Source organism: Melitaea cinxia, chromosome 27, assembly GCF_905220565.1.
Source record: "Melitaea cinxia chromosome 27, ilMelCinx1.1, whole genome shotgun sequence".
Lineage (NCBI taxonomy): Eukaryota > Metazoa > Arthropoda > Insecta > Lepidoptera > Nymphalidae > Melitaea > Melitaea cinxia.
The window spans coordinates 10,664,020-10,677,392 of NC_059420.1; the positions used below are offsets into that span (position 1 = coordinate 10,664,020).

The window sequence follows — 13,373 nt, forward strand, 5'->3', positions numbered from 1 at the left end:
GTTTGAGTTGAGTTAGTCAGAGTGAGTTGTAGAGGATGCCTATCATATATTGATAGAATGTGTTAAGAACGAAACCAGAAGATGCCAATTTTTTCCTAATTAATGCAAAATGAGTTTAAATAATAATAATAATAATTAAAACAACTGTTATATACGAATTTTGGTGAATGTACTAGTATTTTGACAAAACCAGAATCTATTTCGGCAACGAAATTGTATAAATTGGTCGATGAAGTTCAATCAATAGTGTCTTAAGGTGTTATCATGTAATTTTATTAACATAAATGTATAATAACAGAGCAACATCGTCGCAGTAGCGGCAATAAAAAAACAAAAACAGGATCATATTATTAATAAAAATTATTATTTTAAAAAATTTGATATAATTTACTTATAATATAATAAAAATACATTTATTAAAATTATTTCATTAAATATTTATAATGTATTCAATAATTTATTTATAATTTTATTAAATATTAAAAGCCCCAAATGTTTTTTCCGTCGCCTGTTCTCTCTGATCTCGCCTTGATCATGTCATCAGACGCTGTCTTGAGGTCGTAAGCCCATCCCAGCCACGCGAAGAAATCGATGAACAAAGTTGTCAAATTCAGAGCGTTGTTACCCAGTTCCGCTGTCTTGTAATCCCATGGAAAGACATGGTGATAATTATGAAAACCCTCACCGAAAGCTATAAACGAAACCCATGAATTCTGCGCAGGTTTTATGGTTTTGTCATAGGGTTTAGTGCCGTATAAATGGGCTGCACTGTTGACTAAAAATGCACCATGTAGATTACTAATATAACGTAAGACAGCAATATGCCAAGCTGTGTTCAATGTTTCGCCGAAGAAGTACATCGGTATGACAGTTGGGAGTAAGAAGCACACAGTTCCTATGAACGGAATTGCGTATCTGCAAACGAAATAGAAAAATCATTTAACCTGACCTAGAAAATGACTTAGATTAAAAATTACCTAACCTAGAAATTAGAGGCGGCTCGTCCTAAAGAGAGCTGGTGCAGTGCACTCCCACGAAAATTACATAGGTAATCTTAAATCTATATTTCTTTATACCTATTTATATATTACATTCTTTCTATTCTACTGTGTGTATACAATAGTGTATTATATCACGTACGTGTGGCATTAAGTTGTAACGAGTGGAGCACCAGTGATTGGGTTCCTACTCGTATGAAACAAAGTTTAGTACGATTCCTAGCACTGTATTCAATGAAGGCGAAAGAGACAGGCCGACGCGTGAAATAATAGATTCCATAAGAAAAAATTAGCTTAATCTGGAGCACCGCTCACGCGCGAAACTGCTATAACGCAGGTTCAGCCATGCGGCGTGCGGCGTTCGACGCACCGTGGAGATAACTTGCCTATGCGCTGCTGACGGTCTTATGTATATAAATAAACGTATCGGCTTCGTCTGATATTTTGCAGTCTTTCTTTTAAATAAGTATTAAAAACAGTTTGTGCGCGACATTTTGTGTTTAAAATGAAACAAAATACAGTGTATCTTTTATTATACAGCGTGAAAAGACTCTCGAAATACGCTTTTGACTGAATTTGTACTTACTACTTACTAAAAAATATAGTACGAAAACTAAATCTTCTACGCGTGTTTGTAATGTGTGGATGTGAAGAAAGAAATAAAGGATTTTGTTTTCCGAGTCTGGTGTTTGAGCTGGCGCGAGCAGTGGTGGTGAATCTGCATCGATGGAATGGATTTTCTATACAAAGTTTGGCTCTAGTTTTTCGTTTATTTTATTTTTTTGTAAACACCCATCACAAAATGACACGAGCCGCCTCTGAAATTTTGTTATTAAGATCGGTCATTTAAACTTGGGCTGACCCTCATTCACGCAGGGCCTAGTTACTTACCTTCTCTGAAACATAAGTACGGGATTTGCATAAATGTCCGACATGTCGACAAACTTTCCACGCTTCTTCACCTCCTCGTGTTTCCTCACTAACAGCCAGCCTACGTGGGAGTAAAAGAAGCCCCGCGTTGCATTATGTGGATCAGCGTCCGTGTCGCTGTATCTGATAAAACAATAACACATTAGTCATAGAATGCCTGTAATATTTGTGATATTCGAGAAAATCTAATAATTAATCTAACAATTTCTTTAACAACTATAATTATTTTAATTTATGATAGTAGTTGTAGTAGTAGTCTTGTAATCGGTCGAGGAAAATATAGTCGGGGGACTTCGGCCGGCCTGACAATACGACCCCATATTTCTGAAGCGTAGTCTTGGTGGGAGCGAGGCCACCCCACCATTGTGCCGAGGCTCGGAGGCCTACCACCGGGGCGAGGTGGCGGATCCTAGCGTGACCCCATCTCGCCCCACCCAGGTGGACGACTTCTCACAGTGGTTTTAGTCACTAGGAGTCTGACAGCAGTCTATCCATGATGGATTTTGCCCACAAGCTTTCTTGGAGTTCGTAAAATGTCACTCATAGTAACTGACTGTATTCTTCAGTCTTCTGTATAATAACAGTAGGTGCGGATTGGGTCCATAGTGATGAAAGATAATCTCATTATCTCATTTAGAAACATAAGCAGACTCCTGGATCACGCCTCCAGCGTGGCACCCTGACAGTTAGTGATTTTAAACAAGTTTCGATAAGGTTTGTAGGTCCAGTGCATTTAAATCCTGAAAGCTCAGCTGTAATTCCACCAACCTCTAGGTTCTCCCTCTTTTAATATGTAAAAGTGCCGTATTAATCTTGCCAACTTGGTCACCATGGGCAAAACACATGAGTTCACGTTATTTTTGGCGTGAACTTGTGGAGGCCTATGTCCAGTGTGTGAATTTTAAGTCTTGACCTCTTCAGGCCAAAGATGTCGTATGATGATATGTCAAAAGATGTCAGTATGACCACCGTGTTAACCATAATGGTGATCATCCCTTTCACATAGTTTGTGCTTTTATATAAATCGAATCGATTTTTCGATGTTACTTGGAGACACGTGGTATTTAGAATAGCATAGACCTCTAATATCCATATCGACTTTATCAAGCGATTCCATTCGGTTCTAAAGTGGAGTGCCAATGCATTGTGGCGAACAGTGCATTGAAAAAACTTTAACTCGAGAATAATTTAACCCGTTCCATTTATCATTTTATTCAAGTTTTCTGATACATTTTATAAATTTATTACTTTACAATTTTACTTAATAAAAAAATTACAATTTCTGGCGTTTGACAGTTCACTAGACAGGATAATGTCTATTGAGTGAGAAATTGTCCTGTCTGGTAAGATTAATATAGATTATGAGAACTTACCTGTGATGCATTCGATGGTCCCGCACCCAATCGACTACAGTATTTTGAAATGCGAAAGTACTCATGATCATTAATATTATTTGCAAGGGCCGTTTCGCCTTGTAAGCTTTATGCGTCCATAGACGATGTGATCCAGCCGTTATACCGACAGAAGATATAATAAATATTATAAAATCTAAAATAGAAAATAGGATTAAGAATGTAGATGTATAATATACGTGAAGCAAAAACTTTGTACCCCTTTTTACAAAAATAACGCGGACGGAGGAGAATTAAATTTCGCATACTTATGGTTTATATAGAGAAGAAGAGCAGAATGCTCATATATTTTTTTAATTTTGCATAATAATTGTATTTGCTCGCAAACGAAAAAAAACCGACCAATTATATCGACAAGTAATACAACTTAGATCGACGAAAAAATAGTCAAGTAACTACGCGTTATCAAAGATTACTCAAAAAGTAGTTATCAGATCTCGATAAAATTTGTATGTGACCATATGATAAACATCAGCTTTCGATTAAATTAAAAATTATCAAAATCGGTACACCCAGTAAAAAGTTATGCGAATTTTCGATTTTCCCTCGATTTCTCTGTGATCCCATCATCAAATCCTGGTTTCCTTATCATGGTACCAAACTAGGGATATCTTCCAACAAAAAAAGAATTATCAAAATCGGTACATTTGAATCATGATCTTCTCAGTTGATCCCGACTGGCCGATTTCCAACCGAGCTATTACAACTTTATTGACAGTTGCGAAATTTACCTTCGTATTCCAACGATATTTTTTCACTCCCTAAAAACAGCGATAAAACAACATTTTCTAAAAATGAATCCTAGCTAGATGGATTTACGCTTCAGCCTGTAATATCCCATCCTATTGGGCATAGGCCTCTTTCCCTATGTAGGAGAAGGATCAGAGCTTAATCCACCACGCTGCTCCAATGCGGGTTGGCGGATTATCTCCCCCGAAACCTCCTATATACTAAATTTTATGTAAATTGTTGGAGCCATTTCCGAGATTCAGATTATATATATATATATACACAAGAATTGCTCGTTAAATAGTATAAGATTTAAAATAAACTAATTGCATACTCTGAAAATAAAGAAACCACAATTACTGTTTATTCTTTCTAACTCTTACTTTATTATTAACTAGCTGTTCCCGCGACTTCGTCTGCTTGGAATTTCATAGAAAAGTTATTGTTCAGTTCGCAGAGTTATAAAATATATAAATTTCTAAAATGAAAATAGCCTAAGTTACTTCATACTACATCAGCTATCTGCCAGTGAAAGTGTCGTCAAAATTGGTCCAGCCGTTTCAGAAGGTAGCCGGAACAAACAGACAGACAGACAGACGAAAATTGTAAAAAATACTATTTTGGTATATGTACCGTGTATACATACACATGCATTAAGTAAAAAGCGTTTATTTGAATATTACAAACAGACTCCAATTTTATTTATTTGTATAGATTATTATAATTCCGTCTTCATCGGCCACTATATCTTTTAGAGCTTGATTATTTTCCCAAGTCATCTGACAGTGACACCTCAAAACGCTAAATTTAAATATTTAAAGAGAGGGTACTCTTTATTGTATATGTACTATTGTGGCGACATCTATCGCGCGAAATACGAACGACTACAAACTACGTAATTAGAGAAAACTGACGTATGCTACATCGCACTATTAGAGTTTTCAAAGTGATTAAGTATATATACAAGATCCCGACAACAACCGTTGGGGCGCTGTAGCCCGCCAGACACAACTTCCGTCTGGTCGGAGGATCCTCCCTTTTCTTCACCCCTAAACTGGTGACCCCGAGCATGAACATCAGCGCAGCCTTCGCAAGCTACGTCATCATGACGTCATCATCACTTCCTCAAGCTTTCGAGCAGCGAGTAGCATCCAGCATCTACGGCTTCAGCCAGCCAGCATTTACGGCTACTACGGGTATCCTGACCACCAGCATGCAGCGGACGCGCATTCCTGGTCATCACCCACAGCCTTCTCAGCGACTTTGGCACAGCACACTGCACTTCGGCCGGTCAGCAAGCAGAGACGCACTTCTCTCCTGGTCGACGCAGCAGCCAGCCACTACGCAGTACTGCACCATTTCGACTCACTGGAGCATATGCAGCATCACCGCAGACAGTTCCGACTCACCGTGAACTATGCGGCAACTAGTTCCGACTCACTGGAACACTCCACTGGCCCGGCAAGCGTCACAAGATGGATGGACGACTTAACCTGCTATCGACCTCCGGTCTCGGAGGGGAGTGATGTGGCGACATCTATCGCGCGAAATACGAACGACTACAAACTACGTAATTAGAGAAAACTGACGTATGTTACATCGCGCTATTAGAGTTTTCAAAGTGATTAAGTATATATACAAGATCCCGACAACAACCGTTGGGGCGCTGTAGCCCGCCAGACACAACTTCCGTCTGGTCGGAGGATCCTCCATTTTCCTCACCCCTAAACTATAAGCAAATAATTTATTGTCTCTTGTGTATTTTATTATTTTTAACCAGCTTCCAAAAAAGGAAGAGGTTCCCAATTCGATTGTAGATATGTATTTTATGTATGGTACCTCAGAACTTTTGACTGGGTGGACCGATTCGATATTCGGACCGGACCGATTTCGATTATTTTTGAGATATTTCCATTCGCAAATGTGAATCTAATATCGTCCTACAAAAACTATGTTGTTGGCCCTAATGGCCTCTATCTGCCGTTAAAGTCTGTAACAATATGCGTACCTATATGAGGGATAAGCTTTGTACAGTACATCTTAATCGTAAGAATTATAGATCAGATTGTATAGTTAAGTCATTTTGCACAATGGAGAACTACGCTTCAGCCAGTAATATCCCACTGCTGGGCATAGGCCTCCTTCCCCATGTAGGAGAAGGATCAGAGCTTAATCCAGCACGCTGCTCCAATGCGGGTTGGCTGATATATTCCCTACTATGAGTAACAATCGCTATCAGGTGTACATGACCACAACCGGGACTAATGGCTTAACGTGCTCTCCAAGGCACATTGGGTAGACCCACAAGAACTGCACTAAAACACTGACCAGCACAAACATCTGTATAGCCAATACAAATGTTTGTCATATGCGGGGATCGAACCCGTAACCGCAAGCGCAACAGCCATAAACCAGTGCTGTGACAGTTACGCCAACGCGTCGTCAATGGAGAACTAGTGCCTGTCTTATTATTTACAAAGATTACTTACGAAATATAACAGTTTTCCAGGTAGCAACTGTGCACAAGAGGTATAACCCGTACAAAGCCGCTAGATGGCCGTAACCGAAGGTCATCAGGTTAAGCTTAACGACTTCATGTTTTCGTGGTGCTGCTTGAGGCGCAACCAGCTTTTCGAAATGGACCTCTTCGTTTATAGATTGTTCTGAGATGGTGTCCGTTTTTGAGACTGTCATGATTTTATCTGCGGAATAATGAAATACATATAAATAAAAATAAATCGCTGAATTGTAAATCCGAACGACTGCTCTTAATCGGATAGTTTTTTTGTGTTCGCTATTGTTAGGACTGGATTTGTGTAAAAGAAAATTAAAAAAATCGATTTATTCACAAAAAACAATATATATTATATAATAGTGACACGAAGTTAGAAGGGTCAGATATTTCTATAAATTCGTCGGCTCTACAAGAATCACATTTCAACTACACTTTGCATGCAATACAACACATCAAAAACATCATATATGTACGTATATCACGACATATTCACTGATATGTTTCACAAAGGGAATCTTTATCTAAACATAAAATGAACAAATGAAACTCAGACGACTTATTTATGTACTTATCGGTAAGTACATAAATAAGCCGTTTTTTTTTTCAAACACATGCACAAAACGTGGAAGCTAAAACAGATCATCAAATATTATCAAATAACAACAATATCACATACGTACAGGTCAAACTGATATGATGAAAATGAGAATTGCCTCCTTTTTTTTTTTTTGAAGTCGATTATTAAAAGAGCTTGTTTTGATTTACTGACTGATTCATCGTCGCCGAACATAGACTTATGAAATTAAACACTAAGATCTTTGATACGTAGGGTCAGCTTATTAAGTATATACCTACTACGGAAGTATTTATAAAAATTCTACTCCCAAGGGAGTAAAATAGGTGTTAAGAGTGATGTTAGAGACAATTAGTAGTTAGTAGTATAGAACTCAGTTTTTGCGCAACTGGTCGAAAGTGAGTAAATGTCAGTTTCAGTGTTCGTGGAATCCTACCCCCAAGGGGATAAAATAGAGGTCGACAAATTATCTACACCGTGCAGAAGTCCCTTTTTAAGCTAACAACATTACCACATATAAAATTCCCTTAGCAAGTAGTTTGTACACCTGAGCACGGCGTATATTTGTATCAAAAATACTTAAAATCTAAATTCCTATGTTCATCTAAGTAAAAACACAACAAAACACACACACACAACAATACAATTCAATTTTTTTTCAATTATGCTTCAAAGTACATTAATATAATTAATTAATTAATCTGCAGCTACCACTGACTCAAACTTTTTTATACAACTAGGTCGGCAAACTAGCGTACGGCTTCCCTGATGGTAAGCGATTACTGTAGCTTATAGATGCCTGCAACACTACACGCATCGCAAGCGCGTTACCCACCCTACCCCAATCAGAAGCTCTGGCCACCTTACTCGCCACAGGAACACGACTCTGCTTGAAAGCAGTATTGTTTTGCTGTTTTCTTCCGTAAGGTCGAGGTACTTCACCAGTCGGGCTACTACAGATTTTGAGCATTATTTTTCTGCCTTACCTCAGTTAAATAACTATAAATTATCCACAAAAGAATCAGCAAAAATGCCGCAGTTACTTATTTCAAATAAATTGCCAATCATTACAAAGTTTGGCTACGTGTTACGTGAAATAGAGTGCAACTAAGCCCACACGTACTAAGTAATATAATCTTGAACCGAATAATACTAGTATGTATCTCCGCCCACTAGTGGGGGTTAATGGACAACAAACACATTATAAGATATCAAATAATGTTTGCTACTTACTTTTATTTATTAGATACGGAACTCTAATTTTAAATTATTTTAAATTATTGTTTTGTCTTAATTTAGTAAACTCCAAACATTGAATTACATGACTTAGTTTTTGAAAACCGAAAAGATACTGATGTCGCGTGATACCGCCATCGATTATATAGTCTTGAACTCTTGACCGACTGAGGTTTAATAAATAGCTGTAAAATATTTATATATAAAAATAAATAATCTTACAATTAATTTTTATAGCTCTTCATGTATTTTGTAATATGTATATAAACAATGTTATATTGTGTATTATGTGTGTTATTTTACTTAGAAAAAGGCTCACTTCTTTAGTCATTCTCAATTCGACTGTACTCTCTTTTTCTGTCTGTTTCTACAACTTTTTACTTTTTAACCGACTTCCAAAAAAGGAGGAAGTTCTCAATTCGACTGTATTTTTTTTTAATGTATGTTACATCAGAACTTTTGACCGGGTGGACCGATTTCGACAATTTTTTTTAATCGAAAGGTGGTGTGTGTCAATTGGTCCCATTTAAATTTATTTGAGATCTAACAACTACTTTTCGAGTTATATCTAATAATGCGTTTTTACTTGCCGTTTTTTTCGTCGACCTACGTTGTATTATACCGCATAACTTTCTACTGGATGTACCGATTTTGATAATTTTTAATTTAATCGTAAGCTGATGTTTATTATGTGGTCACATATAAATTTTATCGAGATCTGATAACAACTTTTTGAGTAATCTTTGATAACGCGTAGTTACTTGACTATTTTTTCGTCCATCTACGTTGTATTACTCGTCGATGAAATTGAAGTCGGTTTTTTTTCGTTTGTGAGCAAACACAATTATCAATTTGAGCGATATCTAAGTTATCCCCAATACTGCGTATTTAATTACCTTTTTCGACTAATTACGCTGATAATGTTTTCGTTTAATTACAACTCACTCACTTCAGCCTATCGTAGTCCACTACTGGACATAGGCCATCGCAAGTTCACGCAAAACATCACAATTTTCCGCATTTCTCATCCAGCCGCCACCAGCAATCTTACGTAGATCGTTGGTCCAGCGGGCCAGAGGGCGTCCCACACTACGTTAGTCAACACGCGGTCTCCACTCCAGGATACATCTGCTCCAGCGGCCATCGGTCCTGCGACACAGGCGAACGCCCACTGCACCTTCAAGTTGCTAATTCTGTGAGCTATGTGTATGTGAATTTAATAGAAGTCTGTGCAAAAGGTCGATGTTCGCCAAAACTCGTGACATTTTAAGGGGGTGATAGACGTGCGAGTAAGATCGCGAACTTGTTCCTCGACGACCTTTTTCGCTGGTTTGTCACCCTAAATAAAGTACGCGTACTTTAAAACTGCCGATTAAGTTCATTGGCGATCCGACTAGTTAGAAATTTTGCTCGTAACCCGCCTCCGCTCGTGCGTGTGGCAGCAATGCGAGTCGCAAGCCGCCATTTTTTACCGACTTCCAAAAAAGGAGGAGGTTCTCAATTCGATTATACTTTTTTTTTGTATGTTATCTCAGAAGTTTTGACAGGTTGGACTGGTGTACCGTGATTTTTATTTTAATCGGAAGGTGGTGTGAGTGTCGTGGGATCAATTTGGTTGCGTGCTAACAAGTAATTTTTGAGTTATATCTAATAATGCATATTTACTTGACTGTTTTATTGTCTACCTACGATGTGTTACTGGTCGATGTAATTGAAGTCGGTTTTTTTTTTCGTTTGCGAGCAAAGATAATTATATTTCGCCAGTCCGTGGACACGCAACGCTTGTAGTGTATTTGTAATTTTTGTTACTTTTGATTGGGAAATTACTCAAAATCAATTATTTCCGAACATCGTCTTTTTTTGGTTTTTAAAATGTACTACGATACAATTCCTAAGTAACACAAAGCTTCTTCTGTCGATGACATCGCAATACAGAATGAGTAAGCTCCACGTGTTTCACCGACGTCGAACCGAGTAAGTTCACAATCTTAAAAACCGCGTTCTTTAAGTTCGTACGTCTATCACGCCACGAATATTCTCTCGTCTAAACAATTTAATATTCTTATTAGATGACTCTGCAGCTTCTTGAGAGAGCTCACCTATTGATGATGATGATGATATGAAAAGAGCAAAGTCAATCACCTCAGACCCGTGAATCAAAACTTTCTGAACAGAAGCTGGTAAACTATACCAAGGAACGCTTTAACTCGCTTCTCAGCAGTTTGTAGAGCGTATTCTTTAAATTTATTCGAATTAATTATTATGAACAATGGCGTGAACTCATGTGTTTTGCCCATAATCACCACGCTGGGCAGGCGGGTTGGTGACCGCAAGGCTGGCTTTGTAGCACCAAAGACGCTGTTGCCCGTCTTCGGCCTGTGTATTTCAAAGCCAGTAGTTGGATGGTTATCCCGCCTTCGGTCGGTTTTTAAGTTCCAAGTTGGTAGTGGAACTGTGATATACCTTAGTTGCTTCATACGACGGGAAGACGGGTGGCTATATTCTTTACTGCCGTAACCACACAGCAGATAAAAACCAATATCCTCCTAATTCCTGTCTTAATTTTCTTTGGTAATAACAATAGTTTATTAAAAATTATACATATTTACAATTCACAACTTAAGAACTGAATATTTACAGATAGTTTTGGTATAAATCATGTCCACGTGGAATTGTGCCAAGAATGCTGGCAGCATTTCCCCGTTGAATCGCTATGTCGATTCTCTGGGCAAAACATGCACCAGCCCACTTGTCACCAGTGGAGGCAACAAGGCGAGGAGTTATCTCATTTAAAAATATTTTAGCACTGCTACTCCAAGGTCCAAGTGTTTCGACTGCAAACGGCACAAAGATGTAATTTTCTTTAAATCCTATCTTAGTTGACTTTCGTAGTCATGCCCTCCGTTACAAATGCCGACTTCATAGAAGTTTTCGAGATTCTGTGACTCATCATTGAATCAATTATTGACCTTTGCTTTTTATCTTGTTAAGTATCAATAAAAATGGCGATTAGTATAATATAGAGATTATTGATTCTTATTGTGGAACTTTCCAGATTTTTTTTATATTGAGGAAAACGTCTGAAAAAACAATTGAAATTTTACGGTCTAACAAAACTGTGTAAATTTTGTCTATCATAAGTGTGAAATGTGTAATAATAATGCAGAAAAAAAATTATTTGACGTCCATTGGCGGTCATTATCAACTAAATTTATTCCAAATTCGGAAAAGCTACTGTTCTACTACACAATAATATTACAAATGCAAAGTTTGTGACGATGGACAGATACTTGTTGCTCTTTCATGAAAAAACGCCAGAAAAGATTTTAAGGAAACTTGGATCGGAAAATAGGCCAGTGAGCCAAAAAATTGTAAACTTTCATTTAGTGCAGCCGGTATCTTCGATATTTCATCAGATATACATATATTTACTGTTTACCAAACGCTCCAGCCGTAAATTAGTTGTTGAGCTAAAATACTTTGCAGGACAAAAACTTTTTTGACACTCAGTAATCCACATTCAGTATATAACTACCATGTACAAAATATATAGAGTTTGAAGGTCACCTTTTGAAGAGTGCGTTGGACTCTATCTACCATAATTATATTACTTTTGTTTGCACCACCCCAAGCCAACAGATGGTCTGGGTGTTTGTGCAGTCCTTGTGAGTCTCCCCATCGTGCCTCGGAGAGCACGTTAAGCCGTCGGTCCCGGTTGTTGTAATGTACACCTGATAGCGATCAGATCATCAATATATCCACCAATCCGCATTGGACCAGCGTGGTGGATTAAGCTCTGATCCTACTCCTACCTGGGGAAAGAAGCCTATGCCCAGTAGTGGGATATTACAGGCTGAAGCGTAACCCAACAGAGAGTATGATAAAAATTAATGTGTCAGGGTAAAATGCACAGTTTCAATAAGGTATGAGTTTGCTTCGTGACGCAGATATTTCATAATGTAAATTAATTTGACGACGACTTTGATGACGCGTTAACGCAACAATAATAGCACTGGCTGTTGCGCTAGCGGCCGCGGGTTCGATTCCCGCTCACGACAGACATATGTATCGACCATATAGATGGTAATCGTGGTCCGGGCGTTGTGTTTGTATAATGTATGTGTTTTCGGACCCCCACACAGGAGAAAATCCTACTGGGGGATCCGTTGAGTGTGAAGCGTTTATTAATAGTTTATTAATTAACTTTCCAACTCTTTCAGATTTATTATTTAAATTAGTTTTCATTTTATTAGCTCGATATGAGATTTCAACGAGAGTTTGACTAATTAATAGCCCATAGATAGTTTATAGTCCTTCTGTTTCGCTACACTGACACGACTGAGATATATAATATTATCTCGCCCTCTGTGAATTTTTATTTTAAAATTGTCTTCAGGTATTGCTTTAGATATTCTAAAAATTAAAATTTATGTTGATTTTCAAACAGACGTATTAAGAACCAGTTGTCTTTCTAATATTTAAATAGCAAAGCTGTATCACTGAAGTTTAAGCCTGTGCCGTTAAGAGGAACAATTCATGAACCGGGGCGAGGTGGCGAATGCTAGCGCGACCCCATCTCGCCCCACCCAGGCGGACGACTGCTCCCGCGTGGTGGTTTTTTAGTCAGTAGGAGTCTGACATAACACCCAGGTACTCTCGCGCCGGAGGGTATCCATGATGGATTTTTCCCACGTAAAAAACGGAACAATTCATGAAATACAGATTTAACAATACAAACGAGACTAAAATCATGTTATTAGCTGTAAGGTCAGCAAATGCGTTCACTACGGCGAGCATCACGTAGCAAATTCTTTATTTAATTAAAATCTTATCGTTTCCCTTATATCTTACGAAGCATCCATAGTCACTAAAAGATATTTTGTAACTCAATGTTTCTCGATGTATTCCTATAATTATTTTCCAACAAAGGTATTAAATAAAATAAAAAATATTCATAAACATAAAATGTTGTGGGGAAA

The 13,373-nt window shown here is 37.9% G+C and overlaps 1 protein-coding gene across 1 annotated transcript; it reads right to left on the reverse strand.

The window, feature by feature from the left end:
- Positions 1-479: 479 nt before the first annotated feature.
- On the reverse strand, positions 480-6,703 carry LOC123667113 (acyl-CoA Delta(11) desaturase-like). The gene is made up of 4 exons (XM_045601091.1): positions 6,560-6,703; positions 3,302-3,438; positions 1,890-2,051; positions 480-915 (listed from the first exon to the last, which is right to left on the reverse strand). Exons 1-4 carry the CDS (start codon positions 6,641-6,643, stop codon positions 480-482), a joined length of 819 nt encoding a protein of 272 aa, XP_045457047.1. The 5' UTR covers positions 6,644-6,703.
- Between the last annotated feature and the right edge of the window lie 6,670 nt (positions 6,704-13,373).